Source organism: Patiria miniata, unplaced genomic scaffold, assembly GCF_015706575.1.
Source record: "Patiria miniata isolate m_02_andy unplaced genomic scaffold, ASM1570657v1 HiC_scaffold_5, whole genome shotgun sequence".
Taxonomy (NCBI): domain Eukaryota; kingdom Metazoa; phylum Echinodermata; class Asteroidea; order Valvatida; family Asterinidae; genus Patiria; species Patiria miniata.
In genome coordinates, this window is record NW_024037072.1 from 30,875,410 (window position 1) to 30,899,126 (window position 23,717).

Consider the following 23,717-nt stretch of genomic DNA (forward strand, 5'->3'; position numbering starts at 1 on the left):
CATGTGCACACTGCACTGCATGTACGCCCCACTACCCTATACTCCAGTGGAAGTGGCAGTGTCGGTGCAGAGTGATAATGGAGATTTTGAAAAAGCGGAAAATTGATGATTGTCAGAGTTGTAAGTGAACTTGTTATGTCTGGTGAATGAAAACATTTTTTGGAAAAAATGTTGCAACCTGACACCACTTCCGCGATTGTGTACAAAGTCTATGGAGAGTCAATAATTTTTTTAAAGTATTTCCTAACAAAATATTTCTCAGTCATGTCAGTCAGTCCAGTCCCACTATGACTATCATTTTTGCAATGAATGACCTTCATTGAGATAATATATGAAGACAAATGTGACGTCAGGTTGCAATTTTTTTCCCCATTTTTTTTTCAAAGGAAAGGAAAGGGAAAAATGTTGCAACCTGACGCCACTCTTTTCTTTCTTCTTTTTTCTTCATACATGTCATATATCAATTATCATCTCTTTGAAGGTCAGTCATTGCAAAAAAGATGATAAGACATGAATCTGGGACTGAGAAACATTTGCAATTTTGTTAGGAAATCCATAGACTTTGTACACAAGCGAGAACAAACAATTGCAACTTCAATTTTACTTTCATGACTTTGGCATTGTAAAGTACATGTTTTGTAATGCTAGGTTTATTTTTCAGTTAAATTATAGTTTGTGACATGATTTTTTATATTATTTCTGATGATACAGATCCAACAGCAGCAGTGAAATCAAGTACTAGTCCTAACCATGGGGTTCAGATGACCTGCAATCCTATACCAGTCCTGCCAAGAGAAGTCACAGCAGTTGACTTTGGTATATTTTTGTTTCATTTATTTGTCATTGTATTGTTTTACTTGGTTTTCTGCATCACATAAGTAATGTTACCCTTTGTTTTCCGTGGGGGTCCTAGTTTTTTGTTGAAATTATGTTTAAAAATTGGTTGAATAGTCAAATACAAAATATAATACTTTATTGATATAGGTATACATGTACATGGAGTTATAAAAACCGTCCAATTGTAAAGCAGAAATAACATTTTTTCTCCCCTGTGGACATTTAACACTATAAATAATACCTTTGTACTGCGTGGACAATCCTTAATTTTGTTTAATAGGTTTTCAGGTGAAAACAAAAGTATGATGTACCCAGGTTTAGGATTTTGGGATTTTCTCTTTTTTGGGGGGGGGGGGGTGAATTTGGGAAAAGTCCAATCCCCCCCCCCCCTTTCTTAGTCTATGTAATAGACCCTGGCCCTGGCGAAGCCGACCATGGTCATAAACAGATTCGGCGATTAGTATTATACAACTGGACTGCGTACGACCTCGAGAATCTGACCAATCAGCAAGAACCTTCTATATGCACACAATTCAAGCTCCCCGCATCGTAAACATCTCGCCCATGATGAGTAGCATATTTGTACAGGTTGTTGTATTGCAATAACGCGGCGTCGAAATTGACCAATCGCATACTTAGTCCTGATTTGGGAATGAAATGACGTGATGCATGCTTAGATCTATCAGGCGTTATACAGGAGATTTTGCTCCGTGGATAACGGGTGATACTCGGACTACCCCCCTTCCCTGGTGGGACATTTCAATTGGTTTTTAATTTGTTTTCAGTCTTTTTGTGAAAGCTTACAGTTACTTCTTCCTTTTCAGTGAAGGTTTATGCCGCGCCAATTTTGGACCCAAAGACTACCTCAAGAATAATCAGGTTTGAATTGATAATTACCTTTTTTTCATGTGATGTGAAGTTAATTTTGTGATTTATGATTTTGCATATTTTTTGTCAACTTGTATATTATCCCTACATACTCCCTTAGTACAGACGGAGTTTGCCCTTTTTTAGCATTGATGTCACATTGAACCCTTCAGCAATTGTGCCATGTCCAAGTTCAATTATGTTTGTTTCTGACATCCGACGTCACTGTTAAACAAGAATACTGGGACATTGATTATCATTTGCACTTTTTTAATATTAGGTTTTGCCCTTCACCGACGTTTACCTCCCAAGTGAAAGTGTGAAAAAATCACTTGGGTGGGACTCGAACCCGCGACCTCCTGCTTTCTAGTGCAGACGTCTTACCACTCGACCACCGAGCTAACGGGATCGGTTGGCTGGTTCAAATTTGCATTTTGTTCATTTTTTATGCATGTACATGTACCAAAGACAAGAAAAATCACTTGTCTTGAACAATGTGTCCCTATTCCAACAATCCAAACAAGCAGTAAATAGGATTTTACAGAAAACACAATTGATGAGAATTTCTGCAATTTGACAATGCACTGAACTCTCATTTTGTTTTTTCTTTCCATTTACAGAGATCTTCAAAGGGTTTACCCATTGACAACATTGCCACATGTTAAGCGCGTCCGAAAAACTGCTAAACAACAGGGAGGTAAAACAAAGCGAAATGTTAGATGTATGTTGCTACTCTAAAATATTATTGTTAAACATTATGGAAAAATCCTGACTTCCATATAGAGGATGTGTTGTACTGGTAGTGAAGTCTGCAATGGCCCATCAGGCCGTCGTTTTTGCTCCAGTTTCCTTGGCATGAAACAACTGAGAATATTTCTATTCCCTCTGGATGGGATGCCAGTCCATCGCTGGTTACTCCCCAGCTAATGCCGGTACCCATTTATACTCCTGGGTGGAGAGAGGCAAGTGGGGGTGAAGTGGCTTGCCCAGGGACACAACATATGACCAGCAGCTGGAGTCGAACCCCTGAGCCTCTGATCACGAGTCATAAACCCATCCAATCGGCCACACTCTCCTAAGAGGATGTGTTCATCTTCTTAAATATCTTTGCATTTTGTTTTTCAATGGAAAGAGCTTCGTGATAAAGCAGTCATTATTCAACTAGGCCAAAGTTCATGACGGGGTAATTTTCATCTAGTCATTTCCAGTGACAAGATGTAATGGGAAGGAGCCTTCAATTTGGGTGATTCACAATGCAGTGCGCCACCAAGAGTTTGCCATAGAGAGCCCTTTTTTCAAGTTTACGGTATACAAAACACGGCCCATTTGAATGAGTGTCAGTAGACAACTTGAGCTAATTGTTATAGATTGGGGCATAGCGTTCTGCCGCCTTACAAACATATATTTGAATCCTACGCTTACAAAACTACGGACCGCAAAAAAATAACAATTTCAAATGTCCCACGCTGCGATTTGTTGACCATCTCCCACAACGCCCTGGGAAAATTGAACTCGCTGTGGCAATCTCTTGGTGGCCACTGCTTTGTGAATCGCCCCAATTCATTAAGGATTGATGCACAAAAGGTGTACCCATTCCTTTTTCTGTGGGTAAGGCTGTCCATTTTCGAATAATTTAGTATTTGATTATTAATTTGAAACTGCACTTGACCAAATATTCAAATATTCCAAACTCACTGATCAGCTGCAGCTGCCTTCCTTGCTGGTCATAAGTTATATTTAAATTTTGCTTTTCAATCGGTTAAAATTTTGATTTTACCCAGCTTAAAGAATAGGACCAACAAATAGGCATCGACAAGAAAGTTGCCATCGACCAAACAAGTGGCATCTGACAATAAAAAACATTACGATTTAAAAATGACACCACAAACATGTGCGCATGTGCATAGTTTTAGTTGTTGAATAATCAAACCGGCGAAATGCTCTATATTTGGGACAGCTCTACCTGTGGGACAAAAGCATTCGACCTCCAAGATGGCTGCCGTGCAAAGAGTCCATACTGTGTGAATGTTGATAACTACTTGACAATATTTTATGTAAGCTGTCATTTAAATGTGACATGACATCTTAGTTTGGCATCCTTATCATTCTTGATCATCGTTATGGTTGCTTTTTTTACCCACTAAGGAAGCAGTCTGGAAGTCATCCTTTGTCTGGTCACAGATGTGGAGACCACTAGCTCCCCTGCTTCCTTGTCAGACATCTTCAGAGCCAAACCAAGCATCAGCCAAGATGGCTTGGGACAGCCCTTTGTTGCCATGGTATCCAATATGGCGCCCGTCACCAGGCAACAGTTTGAGGTGGCATCCAGAGAGTGGCCAGTGGTCTTCCATCAGAACAAACAGTGAGGAGCATTTTTTAAAGTTTGTGAAAGTTTAAAAGCATATAGGATCATTTGCATTTATCCCAAAAGTAACCTACTAAATTATTATCAAAAGGTTACTTTGATTAAAGCTCCTATTGGTACTAAACACCCCGTGAAATTATTCCGTCTGGCTTGCTGTCATTTAGAAGAAATCAAGGAATGTAGGTCATTTCCAACACTCAGTCAATTGACTGATTTTTGGAAATAAAAGAGTACAATGGATGAAATCATGTTTTATGATCAAAAGGTTTGGCAAGGTTTTACTGTTTTCTCTAAAAGTGTTATATCCACTGAGCTGAAACTTCAACAGGTTAGGTTTTGAACATTCTTCTTTGGATTTTGAGTGGCGTTACTACTGGAAATGAACGAAATGCATGAGTAGCAAATGATCCAATGTAACTTAAAATTTTGCATTAAATTTTGCATTAGGGGGATTATTTAAGGGGATTTTTGCCCTTTACTGACGTTATTAAACACATTGCTGCTTGAAGACTTTCGAGGAAAAGACAAATTCACAAGCATGTTTGAGTGGGACTCAGTCTCTGTCCAAAACTAGATTTGGATTTGCGTCTCCCTAATTGCTGACCGGCTGTAGAGAGCGTTGTCAACAAATGAATCGAATCCAAGTGTTGGAACTTTGGCACTGCGACCCATGACATTTTTAACCTTCATCATATACACTAGCATGGATACAGCACACATAAGGTATGCTCAGAGTTTCTAGGGTGAAGGTGCCAAAATTCCTAAGACTGGATTTGATGATAGCGCCCTCGTTCTGCAGCGGCTTGACTGTGCTCCGCAGGACTACCTGCCTCAGGGCAACAAAATCAGAATCCTGTCTTGGACTACGACTACCCTTGAACATTGACAGAATGCGCTACTGCTTTTGTGATAAGCGGAGGATTTTTGAGGGTTCCAAGCAATTATGTAGTAATTTGGTTTAAGAAAGTAGTGAAACAGGCACTAATAGACAGCCTTTTCCTTTTCTCTCTGTCTTTCCACAACCTATATTTGCTCCGTTTACAAGTACCCCCCCCCCTCCCCAAGAAAGGGAGAGTTAGGGAAACCATAGTCTGGTTCCCCGACCAAAAGATTCCTACTTATATTTGTGATGATTCATCAGAAATAGATCTTTTGGTCTGGGAACCAGACTAGGGAGCCCATCGGGAGAGACATTCCAACGCGCCACCTACTCCTGACGCTCACACGAAGATGCTTTGGCTTTGCGCGCATTTATAATAAAATCAGTAGTGCGTACTTCAAGCTATATGCATGCGAACCAGTACGCACGCGCGGTGTGTCCTGTCCTCGGGTTTTTAAAAGTGGTTTTTTTAAAAACGCCCTCTTTTGTTGGCACACGGAGCCCATAGGTTCACTCGGCACGCTGGCCTACACTTCTTTTTGTCAGCAGCACGTGCCCATAAAAAGGCTCTATAAGTAGATCTCTTTTGTTCAATGAAAGCCGTGGGGGTTTGGCCTGACGCTAAGACAGGTTTGCGAGCTGCAGAGCAGCAGATCGAGTTTGTTTTTTTTCCTTGAATAAACCAAACATGCTGGAGTTGGAAACCTGTTCTTTTTTGGTTTTCCTTGTTGGGGTTTTGCCAATAGGAAAACATTGAAAATTTGAACAAGTTCCCAATTACAGATTTTTTTTCAATTCCTGATTTAAATTTTCTTTTAGGCTCAATCAGGTTGTAAGTGGTCAGCTCTTCACAGACGCTGACAAAGAGAGAATAGCCAGGCACATGATGGAGGCCATGGTAGCAGCAAGGGCTGGAATCCATCAAGAAATGGTAGGCCAGGAATTTTTCAAATTATTATTCCAAAGAGGAGCTCAAAACTTCAAGAATGTCTAACACTCCTATATCCTTCAAAATGCATCCAGAGATTTCTTGGAGGATTGAGGAAGGTAGAGCCCAGCCACTATACCAGACTATTTAATGGTCCATCTTTTGACAATTTTGGACATGTAACTGATTAGTTTTCTGGTTCGAATTGAAATCACTTGGCTGCACTCTCTGGAGAGAAAAAAAAGGTAAAGGGACGAACCTGTGTTCACAGGAACGGAGTGCCCATCTCTCTTTTAAAGCGATTGGGCCAGACTTGAAGTCACGAAATGCTGCTGTGGGGGGGGGAGGGGGGGGATCACCACACCTCCTCCACAGCGAGTCTGTTACCTTCCCAGCATTGAATAATGCCGCTGTCATATGAAAATCAGACTCGTATGAAAATCGGACTCTTTTTCCCTTTTATTGGTTAAACCCTCTCACGTGACCTGTCCCTCTCTGACTTATCTATGCATAAGCATGTGCAATACCACCAATGAGTCCGTATTTCATAAAACCTAAATTCATGCTACACCGGTACCCATTTAACACCTGGGTTGAGAGGAGTAATCGAGGTAAAGCACCTTACTCAAGGGCACAAGCCATGGCGGGGCTCGAACCCACAATCTCACGATCATGAACCCTGTGCTCTACCCCTAGACCACACGTGCCCCGGAGAAAACGCTCCATTAAGTATCCCTCACCCCCTGGGATGTGTATGAAATCATATAAAAATTGGAGAATTCCAGACTGCTGGGGTTAAAACTTAGTATTGTGACCTCAAACTTTATCATGTTGTGCTAGGTGCCCGTAGGTGCAGTCGTCGTCGATCCTTCGACCGACACAGTACTAGCATCCTGTTACGACATTCGTCATCTCAACAATAGCCCATTGAAGCACGCTGTCATGGTTTGCGTGGACCTGGTGGCGCATAGTCATGGGGGAGGGGCGTGGGAGGTCATAGGTCAGTGAATATTTGCATATTGAAGCTTTGAATATGATTGTTTGTTCAGGACAGGTTTTGCCTCCACACTTTTGCACAAAATACAAAACACTTTATAGCCTTTCAAGCCCCTTTAAGAGATGAAACGGCGCCTTTGACAATTTGGATCAGAGCTCAGTTAATAACTTGATTGTTTTGGAATGGAAAGACATTTATTTTCAAATTTTTTAAGACCAAAATAAAAATTTACTTTCCAGATATCCATGCAGGAAAAAAGGTACCAAAAGTTTGTTTAATTTCAGTCGTATTATTTAATAATTTTTTTTATTCAATTCAGTACAATGTAATACAATGTACTACAGGTGTTAATAGGGTAAATATACTGGAGATACTAATAACTTCACCTAAATTCTGCTTGGCTTCGATTTGTTTTGATATCAAATTCTCCTCTTTTACTAAAGCCAGCTGTTTTCTTGTTGTTCGATTTCAGCAGAGGGGCATTACTTTAGAAATCAACAGTTGAACAAGGAGAATGTACTTGGACCGGAAATAGATTCACACACAAGTTCATCTGCTCCGGGACACAGTACTGATGAAGAAACCAGGGATCCAACTGTGTTGTCGGTTGAAGGGTCCCCGGTTCAACCTCAAGATGGCAGGAAGTCCCAAGATGCTACAGAAGAGACCAGCAGATGTGGGATTAAAACCTCGGACTGTGCAAATGAGAGTGGCGTGCAAGGGAGTGCTGATCGGCCCAGGGTAGATCTTAACAGTGCTATATCGTCAGATAGTGTGGGCGTCAAGGAGAGAAATGAGACGGGGGCGTCGGCAGGGAGACAAGGAGGCGATTCTAGCAAACCGCAGGGACCCTATCTGTGCACTGGGTATGATTTGTACATCACACAGGAGCCATGCGTCATGTAAGTTGATTAGTTTAGCGGTGGGGGGGGGGGGTTGAATTTTACCCAGAATCTGCTACATCCTGCTGCATAGCTGCCAACTATTACGAATTTTCGTAATTATTACGAATTGTTTGTTAAATTACGAAAATACGATTTGCCACTAAAACATTACGAATTTCCCATTTTCTACCTAACGAAAAAAAATACTTGTAAAGTAGCGTTTATGACCGAAAACTTCTGGCGAAATGTTGCGATAATGGATGGACTGGTGACAAGTCTAATAAGAATGCAGTCAAGCACCTGATAGACATCAATGCAGTGTGCGCAGTGGAGTACTTGAGGACCCGACTAAAAATATTTTTCAATAGTGTGTCATTTGTGTGCATCTCGTGGATGTGTGGTTGTGTGTACTGTAGTATGTGAGTACTTTTCAGTGACGATCGTGAGCACATTTGGTCGCTTATTGCCAGGATGAGACCCATCAGTGCGAGATTTTAATCATGGAATTTGATTGAGTATGGTTGGAAGGATTGGTAATAAGAGTTTGAGTTGATCACAACGTCCAGAAAAGATAAATCAGCATGCATTTGCAAGGTATGTTGGCGGCATACGGTGGCCCTAAATCATTGTGTGTAAAAACATGATACAAACTCGAAACTCAACATTGAGAGCATGCATCTCATAAAAAATATGCGCACGTTATTATTGTTATTATTTATTTGACTTCAGCAAACAAATACAGACAGTAAAACAAAATTAATTTTAAAAAGAATTATAAAAAAAAAATAAAAATATTTTTTATTATTTTTGGCCTACAGTACATTATTATTCACAACAAGAAGGGTATGCACATGAACGTGTACATGTAAACCATGTACCTGTACTCGATGTTGGTAAAGCTGGTACATACACTTTTGATAATATGAGCAGTTGAAAATGACCGCGCGGGTTGATTACTAATTGGGATTTTGAAAAGTTGGCAGCTATGCTGCTGTTTGCGGAGTATGTTGGCCTCATTGTCTTAAATTTATTATATATGGCTACGGTAGTTTAAAATGTGTGTACGGATAGAACGTACCTTGTTAAAGGTAATATACAACATTTGCTTTTGCTGTAATTTTCAGAAATGGAAGGATTTGAGGGTGAGTATTTTATAGCAAATATTGCTACGCTGACCTGTTTAAAGTTTTGTGTTCATAGATGCCGGAAAAACCACACAAAAAATGCAGTTCTTGTAGTCTGGTTCCGTGACCCTACTTCAGATGAAATGGAGCAGTTTATAGACATCGAAGAATTGTCAGGTCATGGAACCAGACTAGCTGGCTTGCACCCGTTCACGGATGTGTAACCGATTGCAAACAAAATGTGGAGTAACCAATTTGGTAAATTGGGGGCAGTATTTGAAAAAAGGCAGTTTTTTTCCAACGATGATCGGCCAACCATAGATGGAAATTGATACAAAAATTTCATTTTTCTTGAAAATGAAAGCACACCATGTGCCATGATTTCACAGGATGCTTGAGACTATCATTCACTAACAGTCAAGTAAGGTATTTCATTATAATTTGGGTCTTGGTGTTTGTTTATGTTTGCAAATGTCGTATATTACCTTCAAGATCGAAGGCCTATCATTATAATCTGCAGATCTTGTGAAACAAATTAGCAATCACCAGCTTCTTTGGATAGAGCAGTGGGAACGAGCCACATATAAGTACATTGATAGAAAAACAGTTGATTTCCTTTGTTGGCTTTAGATGTCACCAAGATCGATAGGATCTAATTTCATGGCGCAGCTAACCACAGAATTCCGCGCTTACGATCACCATTCTATGCTAAAACCTCAGAAAGAATGTAGTATCCAGACGCCCCTTCAGCAGTTGTGTGCAAAGTCTATGGAGAGTCAAGAACATTTTCTAACAAAATTGGAAATGTTTCTCAGTTTCAGATTCATGTATTTTCAACATTTTTGCAATGACTTGGCCTTTATTGAGATGACATATGAAGAAAAAAAAGTGGCGTCAGGTTGCAACATTCTTTCCAAAACCACTTCCAAAACAAAATTCTGTGCTAAATTTGTAAGCACGGAATCCTAAGTTGCAGGGTGTACGCATGCGCATTAGCCAAAATTCATCACTGACCCATGAAATACACTAACTGTAACGTAAGCATGGCATTTTGATTGGGCCTAGAAATGATATTTGAAAGGGCTCAGAAATGATGAGACCTCTGATGTTGATGACTTGTGCTATTATCTACAGGTGCGCTATGGCGTTGGTTCACAGTCGTATCAGGCGCGTGTTCTACGGCGCCAGTCACCCTAACGGAGCCTTGGGCAGCAAGTACCTGATCCATTGTCAGAGCGGTCTCAACCATCACTTTGAGGTCTACCGGGGAGTTCTAGAGGTGGAATGCCGGCAGTTACACAACGGATACAGCTGACACCAGCAAATTTAGAGGATATTTTTAGTTGGGCGGGGTGTCTAAAATAAATTAAAAATTTGAATATAATGGGTGGGTATGAGCCTTATTGATATTTTACAGACAGAATGTAAGAACGTTATTTAAGTGTTTAGCATTTATGGATAATACGGGAACTATTGAAGTATAAAACACGGGTCCCGGAAGTTGTGTGAAGGGCTTTTAGTCAGGTTGCATACGGTTGGAATCGTGACCGATTGGTCCAAAGCAGTAAACTTGGCAGATATATTCTTATGGCCCCAGAGAAGATATTTAGAAGGGGTGACACCAGAAATTCGTTTGGGAAGGGTGCCTAATTTGCATAAAGCGTTAATCCCTGCCGTGTAATATATTTATTCCCATATTTGGTTAGATGTTAATTTTTTTTATTTTTTGAAAAGTATATTTTGGGGATTTTACTTACATATCCTTACTTAAATAACATTTTCTAAAGCATATCAGAGACTTGAAGATTTTGAGGACATAATAAAGATCCAAAATGGCTGCCATTATACCCTAAAGTTGCGCGCATTTCCTTTTCCCTCTTATATCACCAAGTAGTCTTGCCAAACCTCAGTATTGATGAGCTTCAAATTCACAAAGATACTTACTGGCACAGTTACCCCAACAAAAATAAATGGGAAATCATGTGAAAAATTATATCATCTTGATATTTAGCCCACAAAAACAAAGAGAGGGGAAATGAGGTGTCCGTAAATAGGGCTAAACATTAGGCGAAGCCTGCCTAACGTGAGGGACTTGATCGTTTTTGTTTTCTGGGTTAAATATCACAATTTTATCATTGTTCACATGATTTTCCATGAAGTTTTAATCGAGTTACTGTGCCAGTAAGCAACTTGGTGAATTTGAAGCTCATCAATACTAAGGTTTGGTAAGACAACTTGATGATATCTGGAGACAAGATAAATGCGGGCAACTTTATGGTATAATAGTAGCCATTTTGGATAGTTACTTTGTCCTCATAATTATTCAGTCAGTCTTAAATGCTTTAGAAAATGTAAGTGAAGTAAGGATGTGTAAGTGGAATCACCAAAATATACTTTTCAAAAAATAAAAAAATTTAAAATATACTCAAATATGGGAGTAAATATATTACACGGAAGGGATAAATGATTTATGCAAATTAGGCACCCTTCCCGAAAGAATTTCAGGTGTCACCCCTTCTAAATATCTTCTCTAAGGCTATAACAATATATCTGCCAAGTTTGGTGCTTTGGACCAGTCGGTCACGATCTTGTCAAAAATTGGGCCTAAGCCACCTGACTATTTATAGCTTTGCGGTGTAAACTGCAACTTTCGCGAGCTTCACCTGTCACGTGTTTAAATGAACATAAACGTGAAATCTGTTTTGGTTTTCCATGTAGCTTGGTTTTCATATAAAAAATTCCCCACAAATGGCATTCAAAACCTTTCTTTATCTGAGAAGTTACTAACTAGTGAATGGATAAAGGGATGGTATTAATATCATACTGATACCCTACAGCCATGGATGGCCGAGTGGCATGGATTAGTCTGTCTGCCAAGATGTCTTGATTCAGTGGTGAAATGAGCTTTCCAGAAAATTATGAAACCACCACATGAGCAGTGCTCAAGTATATAACTCAAACAAACAAAAATACTTTGGATTATCTTTCTTTATGTTAGTACGGCAGATATGTGATGGGATCGTGCCTTTGATGATACAAGCATAAAATTTGGCACACAGTCCGAGTATGAAAAAGATATGAAAAAGATATTTGGCTATAGGGCCATCGCAAATTTGTCCTTTGAAAAAAATATAGGTAGAATAACAGGCAATGGCAGCCATTTTGAAAACTGCTTTTTATTCTACCTATATTTTTCGAAGGACAAATCTGCGATGGCCCTATAGCCAAATATATTTCTCAGACATACTCTGACTGTGTGCCACATGCCATGCTTGTATCATCTAAGGCACAATTCCCCCAAATATTTCCCCTATCTGCCCCTAAATCATTTCCCTGCTGAGAAACTTAATAAAGTTGCCGACAAATAAAGTTTGAGTGTATTTCTAACCGAGTTTAATTGAAATTATTTCATCAGCACAGTGCTGTGCTCACTCATTTCTTTTTCCAGCTTATGGGTTAGGAGAAAACATGATTACTTGTAAGTTTCAATAATCATTCGATATCCTTTACCATTTTGGGGGGCTCATGAAGTTATAGATACAAAGTTACCATGGCCCAACATTGACTACACTGTGTTAACACAAAGGTCAAGTAATGCTTCTGGTGACCAAAAACTGAAATGCAATTGCAGCCTGTGCAGGGGTGATATTGTCAACTTAAAAAGAAGTCTCAAAACTGGATGAAAGGTCTGAAAGATGCACACATTTCTTTCTATTGTGATGTATTTTCTCTGATATCAAAAAAATGTTATGCCTGCTGTGTTTAGCAACACAAAAAAGTTGATGGTTTAAAATATGATTACACAGTTCATATTTTTTTGCCATACATCTTTGTACACTCTTGTTAACCTCAAAATTCGCACAAAAATTTCAGAGCCTACTAACATCCCTGATGGAGCTTTCGAAAGCTAGTGTATGTTGTTTTGTACAAAACATTTTAATATTTTAAACACAAGGTCACAAAATTTGCCTCTTTTAGGAACTACTCAGAGCATACAAAATGTTCAGAGGGTAAGAAAACCTTTCATATAAGTACACAATTGAATAACATTCTTGGAGAAATGATCCACTTCAAAAAAAGTTGGTCCACAGTTGGCAAAGTATGAATAACATACATGTATATACATCACTTCCTCAGCTGTCCAGTTGTTTCAAGGCGTCTCGACTCTGCATTGTGATTTCCTGTCAAAAGATCAAGAAAGAAATTTGATAGTTCAACCAGTTGTGTGACTTTAGTTCTGCATTCATGATTTCACTGTGCTTTTTAACACTTCTGTCACAGCAAGTAAACTTGTTGCAGCTTGACAAATCAAATATCTTACTTTGATGAACCCTAAACCCCTGGGGTGCTATGGCTAGAAACCCTGCTGAATGCAGCAACATGCAACACTTGTCAAAATGGCAAGCCTGCTAGTGTAGCAAGATGCATCGGGTCACAAAGTTCAGGCCAAACTGCCTTAGAGTCTGTGGTCACCAACTGCAGCAGGATACAACTGTGGCATTGTTCAATGGGAACAAGCTCCCATTGTTTTTATGCACTGGTGTTGATTGCCCAATGCAGCAAGGTCCCACAGACTTTGACACCTGATGCACTGTCTGGCAGGGTTAGGGTTAATTAATGTGTTTGCATAGAAATTCTCGCACTGGGGAGATATGTTATTTTGCAGTCAATCTCGCCAAATCGGACATCTCCAAAGTATATTTCACTTGCCTATTCACTGCAGTATTTATTAAGGGTAACAAAAATCCTACTCACTTGAATTTTGTGGAGGAGGTTCTGGCCGTTTGAGATATTCTCCACCAACTTCTCCTTCAGAACGACTGCCCTTTTCTGAAACACAAATTGTGAAAAGGAAAACTTTCCATGAAATCTCATGAGAAATCAAGGGCACATGAATGTGTGCACAACCATTTTAGTCACTTTGTGCTGGTCTCAGAGGAGCCAGCCTGATGTCCTTTTGTCGATTCGTGACTCATTGACTGTCACTTGTCACAGACTGGTTACTTGTTACCCGTACTGAGTGTCACTTGTGATTTGCACAGATAGGGTAGACTGGAACCCATTTTACAAAGCTTGCCTATACATAATGTACGTCTTGTAGCATCTACACCACACATGCATTAATCTGGCTTCGCTTCTTTCGTGCACATGAACTTTCATGATACATGTTTAGGCAATAAGTCAAGTCTCCATGCGAATGGCGAAAGTGGATTTTTCGTTTCCATCAAGTTACCACCATAGCTTATAGGTCTCTAAAATGACGTCACTTCCTACAGATTGCCACGTGCATCGGTATTTGGGCGTCAAATTTTCATGACACGTATCGGCTGTGCCGTATTTTGAAGAAATTTCGAGCAACGCACACACACACCTGATAGCGTTGAATATGCAGTTGTAATTTTTTCGAAAAAGATGGCGTCCTATGAGAGAGATCTATTCTGCGAACTTTTTTTGCCATTCTGAATCAATTGAATAGAATTTTCCCACTATGGAACCGGTTTTGCTATGCGTGCCTTGTCTTGCTTATGTGAACAAGGGGTGACAAAACTCCTCATGCTAACAAAACTCCTCATTAACCCTTGAAAAAATTCAACTGTTTCATGCTTAAGTTATGGAAGGTTATTTGCTTACAGTAACCAGGGCCGTGAAAACTGTCAAGGCAATTTTAACCACTTAATGCTGGAGGACATGCAAACACGCAACAGTTTCCTGTGACAATTGCACGGAGGACTTGTAAACACATCTAGTTTTGTTCTGTAGTGGCGGTTAACGTGGTAACGCATCACGTGTGGAGTAGTCAAGGGGCAGGAGATGGATATACATGTTCGAGCAGCTTTTGGCATTTTTTTACTGGGGCCGGTTGACATCTAAATATGCCTGAGGCTGGTGAAAAGAAAAACGCCAATGGCACAAGAATTTCCGAGGGAAAAGTGTAAATATGGTAAAAGCCTAGAATTGGGTTTTACCACAAAAGAAAAATGTTACTGCAAAAGAAAAACACTGCACGTACCACCATCAAACTTTGAAATAATCCAGGCGTAAAGTACTTATTGCCACAGTAAAAAGTTAGCCATGGAAAAGTTTTCAACAAACATAAGGGTTCTCACCAAGGCCTCTCGCTTTGACACATCCTCATCCTCTGTATTGCTGCAGTCACTCAAAGTCACTGCAAAGTAACAAATATTGTAAGATAGAAGATAATGTACAAAGGACCACTGGGTATTTTAATCATCAATTTTATTCACTATTTACAATTTGAAACTGGAATGGAATTAGCCTCTTTGGCCAGTTTTAACTATTTTCAAATTACATAGTTTCACACATTTTGGACCAAAAAGCAGTGTTTTAGTATAAATTTGCAAAAGGACCTGGACTTTCCACTTGTCTTATACAACTTCGTTTCTTGGAGAACAGTCAACAAAGCCTGGGAGCTTACGTTTGATTCCTACTTGTGTAACTGTATAAAGGGTGACCCAAAAAATTGTGCAAGCAGATATCGCTAAATTTCTCAAAAAGTCCCCAATATGAGTATTTCATTTTGATGGATCATATTAATTATACTCTTGTGTATAATCAGTGAAAATGTCAGGGAAACCCATTCATGCAAACCAGAGCTGTAACAGATTATAAAAAGATGTGTCTTTTTCAATCATTCCAATGGGTATTACGCATTGCATTGGAAATTGCTCAACCGGCACTCTGCAATGGGTCTTTTGGTTAACTGGGCAATTCCACGAAGAAGTGGACATGGCTAGAAAGTGAAAACTGTATAAAATCTTCCAAACAAGCATCATCATCATCATCATCAAACATCACAACATCACATGTTGTGGTGTCAAATTAAAGGGGACAACAAGATCTTTCATTTGAGTGGTGTGCCAATGAGATTGAATGTAGTTAAGTGTGAATCTGGGTAAAAAAATCTGGTTTTTGGCTAAAATCATGGAATTTTGGTAGTCATTTTGGCACCTTGTTTTAACATGCAAAATGTGACTGTTATTGAGAGTTTTTGTGTTCAAGGCAGAGAGAAAGGTTCATTTATTATAAGAAAAGTGTTTCACTATGTTGCAGTTCATCAAACTCAGATTTTATGCCGTGTTAGAAGTCATAGAGGAAGTAACGTGAGTGACATAACGTGAGTGATGTAACGTGAGTGACGGTACCTCCCTGTAATCTAATGTCCCTTGAGAAGACTGTAACAGCAAACGTGCAGGACAATTTTCCATGTCCTTTTTTGTAACGTGAGTGACGACCAACAAAACACATGTTTTGAAAAAGTGAATGAATGGAATGGATTGAATTTTTCTTTCCATTTTGAGTACCCCTTACCCCAAGGTTGGTGCGTGTCTGGTTTGATTCAGCTTCATCAAATACTTTTCAAGCAGTGAGAGGTCAAAGTAGCCTCATGGCATATAAATGTAACGTGAGTGACGGTGGAATTGCCCAACTGTGTAAATCACATTGGAACGGGGGAAAAACACATCGCCATTTGTAATCTGTTGTATCTTTGGTTTGCATGAATGCGTTTTCATCAAATTTTCTCTGTGATTATACACAAGAGTACAAACAAAACATTCCATCAACATGAAATGCTGATGTTGGATACTTTTTGAGAAATTTAAAAGATAATAATAATAAATGTGCTTATATAGCGCTTTCCATCGTCAGATGTCTGCTTGCACAACTTTTTGGGGTAATGCTGTTTTTCAATACAGGTAAGAAACTTGGGAAGATTCTAATGATATTTTACTGAAGCCATACCTGGATTAACACCTAGGTCCTCCAACTTCGTCTCACAGCGCACTCTGTTTAAAAATACAAAAATAACGCTTACATGCATTCAAACTCACCAAGAACCTTTCCTGTAGTTTTCAAAGCCACTTTCTCACTGTAAGGCATTACACAAGTGAGATTTTGTCTCAGAATTTTGAGGTGGTCGTAAAGGACACCAAAATGTTTCTCACAGAAATTAAAATTGCAGGTATTTTACACTGACGATTACGGTTGAATGTTGCATGGATGTTTCTAGACAACTTGTTAATACTTACAGTTTATCTGTGAGTGTTTCTTTTTGTGCAGTCCACTCCTTAGTCACACTTTCAACGTATTCTGTGGTCCAAATACAAACATATAAAACTGCTGCTATTTTATACTGTACATTATGTTGAGCCTGGAATTTCAAGCACATGGAATTGGCCTCTTTGGCCATTCCCAAAACCGTGGCATTTTCTCCCACTGTGGCTTAATTCATCCCAAGTTCAAGACTCCAAACCTCCTACGCAACCATACATTCTGTGCCAGGCAGTCCTTTCAGTCAAAATCAAACAAGTGACTGTTTTCAACAGTTAAGAGCTCCCAGTCAACATAAAGCAGGATTGACTGGCTGTGACTGTTTATGTAACTTGATACGGCTATGCTCCGACTGTAGGTGATTGCTAAGCCAGCTGCACCTACCACTTGCCTGTTTTTGTCTGTTGACTGAATTTGACTAGTCACAGTGCTTGCTTGAAATGTGATCTGACTGTTGGTGACTAGCCTGTGTAAAAGGCATGGCAGGGGAAGAGGATGGAATGTTTGACTGTCTGTGACTGATCAGACAGCAGGAGGGTTAATGCCCAAATAACTTTGGCCACATGTACATACCCAATACTTATAAACAATTGCCAAAGCAGGATACGAATGCAAGATTTGGAAATCCCCATATCTCCAAGGTCCATGCCTTAAGTGGAGTTCCCACTGTAATATTAAAATGAAATTCCATGATTTTTCCAGGACAAAATTAAGGTTTTCCATGTCCCATTCCTACACTTTTTCTTTTTTGCATCTTAGGAGCCTATTTGCAATACACTGGCCAGTCATCACACTGAGGCAAGGGACGCCACTCCCTTTCAGCCTTCCAGTTTGACACGAGACCACTGAGCACCACAAAAGCATCACAATGGTGCACTGAACATGCAACAAGGATAGAGCATACATGCATAAAGAGGAAGTATAGTAAACTGGAATGCAAACTGGAGGACTGTCACAGCCAAACATTACACCTCATCACGTATGGGTTGTGCAGGATAACATGACTTTTCCATGACCCTTTTCTTGGAATATCAGCTTTCCATGACTCCTTGTACAGTAACAAAATTCCATGCATTTTACAGGAATTTCCATGCTAGCTTTAAATTCCAGGAGTCTCTGTATTTTTCCCAGACTGGCTATATCCCCAGCTGATTGGTTAAAATAACCCATATGCATTGGAGTACCAATAGGCACTTGATTGATACAAGTGTCCTGTACAAAGACGTTGTGGCCTCGACCCTTCAATAATAGCATGGACGTCGCTAAAACATTTTCAATGGGGGGTGGGGGTGTCAAACCAAATTTGCAGACAAGTTTGCGTGCAAAATATCCAACAAGCCAAAAAAAAAAGGGTCCTGAAATTTACAAATTTGCTGACAGAAAATTTATGGGAGGTGTGAAAAGTAAAATTTGCCGACAAACTTGCAACAAAAAAAACAAGCAAAAAAAAAAAAGTTCCTCAGAATTCAAAATTTGCTGACAACAGTTAAATATAAAAGGCCCTCAATTTTACAAATTTGGCAACAACAATTATGGATTTGCCGACAGAAATTTTGAATGGAGGGGTGTCACCCCCCCCCCCCCCTCTAGCGACAGCCCTGAATGGTAGTAAAAAGCGACATGTTTTTTGGTTGCTCAAAAATTCAGCAAAAATTGTGATTTTCTGAGCATCTGACCTGTGTTCTGTTGCTTTTCCTCTTCAAGTTGCTCCTTCAACGTCTTGTTTTCCTTCTCAAACGTCTTGGCATTCCTCTAATAATTGACGGACAGACGGTTATGAATTAGACATGGTAACATTTAAATTCTTTATTTTTTTTTTAGTTTAAAAAGCCGTAAAGGTAATACTCAACATTTGCTTTTGCTGTAATTTTCAGATATGGATGGATTTGGGAGAGTTAAGTATTTTTAGCAAATAGTGTTACACTGATCTGTATAAAATGTCTAAGCTCATATTTTGCTGGAAAATCCCCCAAAAATGGTGTTCTTGCAGTCTGGTTCTCTGACCCTGCTTCAGAAAAAATAGAACAATTCCTAGACGTCCGGAACCAGACTTGCTGGCTTGCACCACGTATGTGTAACCGATTGCAAACAATATGTGGACTAACTAAATTTGGTACATTTAGGGCAGTATTTGAAAAAAAAAGTCAGTTTTTTCCAAAGACGGTCGGCCAACCATCATTGCCGGGAAATTAATTCAAAAATTCAAGTAAGGTATTTCATAATCATTTGATAATTTTTTATATTTTTATGTTTGCAAATGTTGTATGTTACCTTTAAACCTCAACCTTCCCTAATCCTTCAAAATCCATCGAAAGGGTTGAAGGGTTTCGCAGGATTAACCCTAAACCTCTTAGTCTTTTCCCTCCAAATTCCTTCAGTGTGTTGGAAATCAATGGGTGCATGCATCTATCTCTCGAAGGGCATCAAGCCCCATTTGAACTGACAGTCGATGGGATCTACTGCCCTTATCCTGCAAAATCCTTCATTTTAACCTCTGCGGGATTTTGAAGGATTTTGGAAGGTACAAGTTAAGGAAGGCAGTAGCCATCAATTAAAACTTTATATGATTACTGTCCATTAAAAGTACAAAGAACAAAGAATGTTCCATTGTTTTCAATTAAGAATCAAGCACGGTTGGTGATACGGAAGATGCATGAAGGTTCCCATCAAAGGCTTACGACTCGGATTAAAAAGTATTCCTTTAAGAAGTTATCTCATGGAGCTAAAGCTGTACAGCCCGGAGAAAAGCAGGTTGAAAGGAGACCTTAGTGAGGTTTTTAAGATCCTGAATGGGCTGGAAGAAATTGAAGAAAAGCTCTTCCAAAAAAGCCAAGACCTGGGGGTCACGCCGGTATAAGTTATTCAAACCAGCCTTACAGATTGGACTGAACATCAGGAAAGAACTTCCTATCAATTATGATCATCAATGTCTCCCTGCTGAAGTTGTGAATGCTACATGTAATCAACTCTATTAAAAAGCAAGCTAGATTCCTACTGGAATAAACAAGGATATGTGGTCAAAAAGGCTTAAGCCTATTATATTACCCACCTAGGCAATTGGAAAGAGACTTTAATTCAGAGTTTCTCCTGACGATGACTTCATCTTATCTTCCACTTTTTTTGCTAGGGCAAACCATCCTATAGTCCTTTTTGCGCCTGACTTACTGACTGACTGACTCCCCCATTGTCACTTGTAAATTTGTCCTGGGCAAGCTTTACTACAGGGTGGTGCAAAAAGAAGGAAACCCACTTTTGACAGGAATTTTAACCTACTTTCTCAACTTATTTGAACTGGGGTTTTTTAATAATGTATTGAAGTATAGCTCTTAACCATAAGTGGTGAAAAAATCTTTTTAAAACAAATTGGCAAAATAGTGTTATTATGCTAATTTGAATACAAGTCACCAAAATCACTGTTGTCCATGTGTAAGTCTAGTGTAGTGTTTTATTGTCTTCAAATCAAGCTCCGGAGCTCAGTCAAGCGGATGGAATAAAGCCGTCCGTGGACAAACAGGTTTGGCACATTAAATTTTTAAACTACCATAACAGAGACAAAACATGCATTTGCAATCATTTTTTCGTCCCCTAACGGTAAAGATCAATATTTTAATACCATTAAATTGAATTTTGGAAATATGCTGAACAAGTAGGTGAAAATTGCTGTAAAAAGTGGGTTTCCTTGTTTTTGCACCACCCTGTAGGTTTACCTTGTCGTGTTTTGAAATAATGCGTAGTATGTGTCATAACTCACACATTGAGACCTGTTACATCGCAACCCATGCCACGATGTGAGTCAACATGTTCAGAGCTTTGTGATACTCTTCACAAGTCTTACATGTACATGTAGTTGGAGCACGATTATGTACCTGTGCAACATTTAGAGCACTGCTCTGCTTGGAAACCTTGTTCTCGAGATCAACGCTACGTTGTTTCAAGATGCCGTTCTCTTCCTTCAGCTGTGTATAGCTGTATAGTTGAACATGTTGAAAGTGAAGCAAAAGTAAGTATTAAAAAAAAAACCTTTAGTTCATTCTTAAAATAAAGGGGAAAAAAACAGTTCATTCTTAAAAACAGGAAAAAATATTCATAAGTTGGTGACATTTTTCTCACAATCACTCGGGCATGTCGGGACTACACTGATCTGAGTATGTACTGCGTTTATAAAATGCATCAGTAAGGGCAAAATTTCAATATTGAAAAGAAACAAATTAGCTAAATGTACATGCATGTAGGCCTACTCTATAGTTTTGTTGGGGAAAAGAGTGGTTGCTTTGCTATTTCCAAGCTCAGAATAGTCGTGTTCCCTAACGTGGCGCACTTCAAAGCCTACCCGACTTTCCTCGTGTAGTGTTGCCAAACCTCTTTGTTGACAAACCTCAAATTCATGCAGTAAAATACTGGTACTTTTACCTTATTAATGCTTGCTATTTAACCTCTGTGAACAATTGCAGTTTCATAAAATTGAATCCAAAATTCCAAAACGGTGGCGTCCGGAAATTGGGCACAAATTGGCGGAGTGTTCCTTAACGTGGCGCACTTGAATAAATCTCGGAAAATTCCAAAATAACATTTTAAGAATTTCTGTAAACTTGATAAATTCTGATAAATAATTATTATCTCTACTTACAATTACATACCCAGCCAGATGCAGATGTTTGTCAGAAAATCATTTTCTTGTTTTTTGGGGCATTTTCAAAGGGTTCACTTTGCACTTGAAAATAATATCGGAAAATAACGCCAAAATAATGTTTTCTTCTAAATTTGTTACGGCCAATACAGGTAAATAAACTCGCGATTTATGAATAGGAGTGTTTAGAACTTGATGAAATTTCACTTTCTGTGAAATTTCAGTTAGAACTTTTGCTCTAGGTGGGCGCTACAGGCGAAAAATCAAAGTGCGCCACGTTGGGGGCCGCGCCACGTTAGGGGACATCAACAAAAATAGGATGACAATTGCCTACCTTAATGTTTTTGGTTTTTCGAAACTTCTTCCAGGTATCTTTTTGCTTCTGGTGGTGGTGGTTGTCATGCCTTTACTCTTAGCTAGACCATTCATATTTTTAATCACAAGCTCCGATCCCTGCTAGGCCGTGAATATGATAAAAACAAGTAGCCTAAATCTTTTTTTGTAAGAATTACTGTCTATCCTGCATGTGTCCTGTGCTTTCAAATTTCGAACCAAATACCATGAAGGGCGCCACCAATAGACAACAAATTAACAATAAATTTGTAGCCAAAATCCGCGCTGGCCAATCGATTTAATCGGATTACAATGATTACACGGAACCATAACAGAAAAAACTTAATTGACCTTTTTTAAAAATAACGACTCAATAATCGATTGTCGCGAAAATTAATTAAAACGAACGCTAGCAGTGGGTTTTTAGGGGCAAAATCGTGTGTTTCGGTCAGCAAAATAGCGCCACCTATTGTTCTATAATGTCAAAATCGTCCGCTTTGAATGAACAGCGCCCTCATATTAGTGTCAAACATCGTCTCCAGAATGAACAGCGCCCCCTATATTAGTGTCAAACATCGTCCGCTTTGAATAAACAGCACCCCCATGGGTGTCAAATATCGTTTGCTAGTGCCCATTGATCTCCATATACACAGTGTATATGGAGATCAATGCTAGTATACAAATAACGAATGTTTGTGAGTGCGATGGTAAGAATAATTTTATGAGGTGACAGATTGAATGTTCTATTCCACGAGGCGAAGCCGAGTGGAATAGAACATTCAATCTGTCACCGAATGAAATTATTCTTTCCATCGCACGAACGTAAAACATTCGTTATTTGTTTTATACAACACCTGAATAAATTCTCGTCATTTGATTGGTAAATTATAAACTACAATTTATTTCGATTTTAAAGATGTTGAACTACCCCTTCACGAAAATGTTTGAACCCAACGCTGTAGTGCTGGCTCTTTGGAACAATACGCGCTACGCTGAACGCGCACACCAGCATGCATTTTGCACGCAAATACCGCGTCATGGAACAAGCGCAAAGTGAAACGGTATAACGCACGGGTATAACGCATGGTCGCACCGTGCATTATACCGAATAATAATATGTCACGTGATCTACAATTCACCAATCAGATGACGGGGATTTATTCAGGTGTTGTATAATGCCCAATGTTGGTCAGATGATGGTGTCCAGAGTCTAGCCGCGCCCATTGATCATTTTACAGCTACAGTGCTCACTTTTTTTTTGTGGGCAGGGTGTGGCAGGGAATATTCTGTCCCCCGCACAACGGTCGGGGGGGGGGGGCACAGAATATCCTGGGGAAACGTGTCCCCTAAGCAGTAAGGGCCCCGAAAAAAAATTGGATTCTCGATGCTCTGTGGTGTGATCTGAGGCAATTTCTTACCACTTTAACCAATAATTATCTTAACACAAAACATAATAATTGAAACATAATTTTCGAGGTTTTCTCAGCTAAAGGCATAAGAAAGTTTTTTTAACATTGTTTTCGAGGTTGGAGTCATTGAATCAGCTACCAGAATTCTGAGCTATAGGCGTGGGGTTCGGGGCCCGCTTAAGGGCCCCAAAAAAATTTGGATTCTAAATGCTCTGTGGTGCTATCTGAGGCAATTTCTGACCACTTTAACCAATATTTTCTGAGCAAAAGATACATTGTAGTACATAATAGGGCCCTGTAAATGAGACACGAGTTCAAAAATCTGGGGGGGGGGGGACATTTGATGGCGTCATGTAGATCAATGATAATTTTTTTAGAAACTCAAAATCTCGTTGG

General features: G+C 39.4%; 2 protein-coding genes across 3 annotated transcripts; one reads left to right on the forward strand and one right to left on the reverse strand.

Annotated features, from left to right (window-relative positions):
- The first annotated feature begins 3 nt into the window (after positions 1-3).
- Positions 4-10,396, forward strand: LOC119741917 (probable inactive tRNA-specific adenosine deaminase-like protein 3). Of its 2 annotated transcripts, none has more exons than XM_038217865.1 (9): positions 4-120; positions 712-816; positions 1,662-1,716; positions 2,325-2,401; positions 3,850-4,066; positions 5,769-5,880; positions 6,718-6,877; positions 7,347-7,776; positions 10,017-10,396. In XM_038217865.1, exons 1-9 carry the CDS (start codon positions 78-80, stop codon positions 10,195-10,197), a joined length of 1,380 nt encoding a protein of 459 aa, XP_038073793.1. In that variant the 5' UTR covers positions 4-77; the 3' UTR covers positions 10,198-10,396. The 2 variants fall into 2 exon arrangements, with proteins under 2 accessions (XP_038073793.1, XP_038073794.1); XM_038217866.1 differs by having other exon boundaries at positions 7,350-7,776.
- A 1,856-nt stretch (positions 10,397-12,252) lies between these two features.
- On the reverse strand, positions 12,253-22,368 carry LOC119741865. Its single transcript, XM_038217786.1, has 8 exons — positions 21,914-22,368; positions 20,819-20,918; positions 18,629-18,704; positions 16,931-16,991; positions 16,644-16,687; positions 14,990-15,048; positions 13,638-13,712; positions 12,253-13,063 (listed from the first exon to the last, which is right to left on the reverse strand). The coding sequence occupies exons 1-8, from the start codon at positions 22,006-22,008 to the stop codon at positions 13,016-13,018; spliced, it is 558 nt and encodes a 185-aa protein (XP_038073714.1). The 5' UTR covers positions 22,009-22,368; the 3' UTR covers positions 12,253-13,015.
- Positions 22,369-23,717: the final 1,349 nt, after the last annotated feature.

Excerpts from the sequence above, each read along its gene's own strand:
- LOC119741917 (XM_038217865.1), top strand. The coding sequence starts at position 78 with ATGGAGATTTTGAAAAAGCGGAAAATTGATGATTGTCAGAGTT. Across the intron at positions 121-711 it reads AATTGATGATTGTCAGAGTT|ATCCAACAGCAGCAGTGAAA; the intron begins GTAAGTGAACTT and ends CTGATGATACAG. Across the intron at positions 5,881-6,717 it reads CTGGAATCCATCAAGAAATG|GTGCCCGTAGGTGCAGTCGT; the intron begins GTAGGCCAGGAA and ends ATGTTGTGCTAG.
- LOC119741865 (XM_038217786.1), bottom strand. The coding sequence starts at position 22,008 with ATGAATGGTCTAGCTAAGAGTAAAGGCATGACAACCACCACCACCAGA. Across the intron at positions 20,919-21,913 it reads GAAAAACCAAAAACATTAAG|CTATACACAGCTGAAGGAAG; the intron begins GTAGGCAATTGT and ends TCAACTATACAG. Across the intron at positions 16,992-18,628 it reads GGAAAAGCAACAGAACACAG|AATACGTTGAAAGTGTGACT; the intron begins GTCAGATGCTCA and ends TTTGGACCACAG.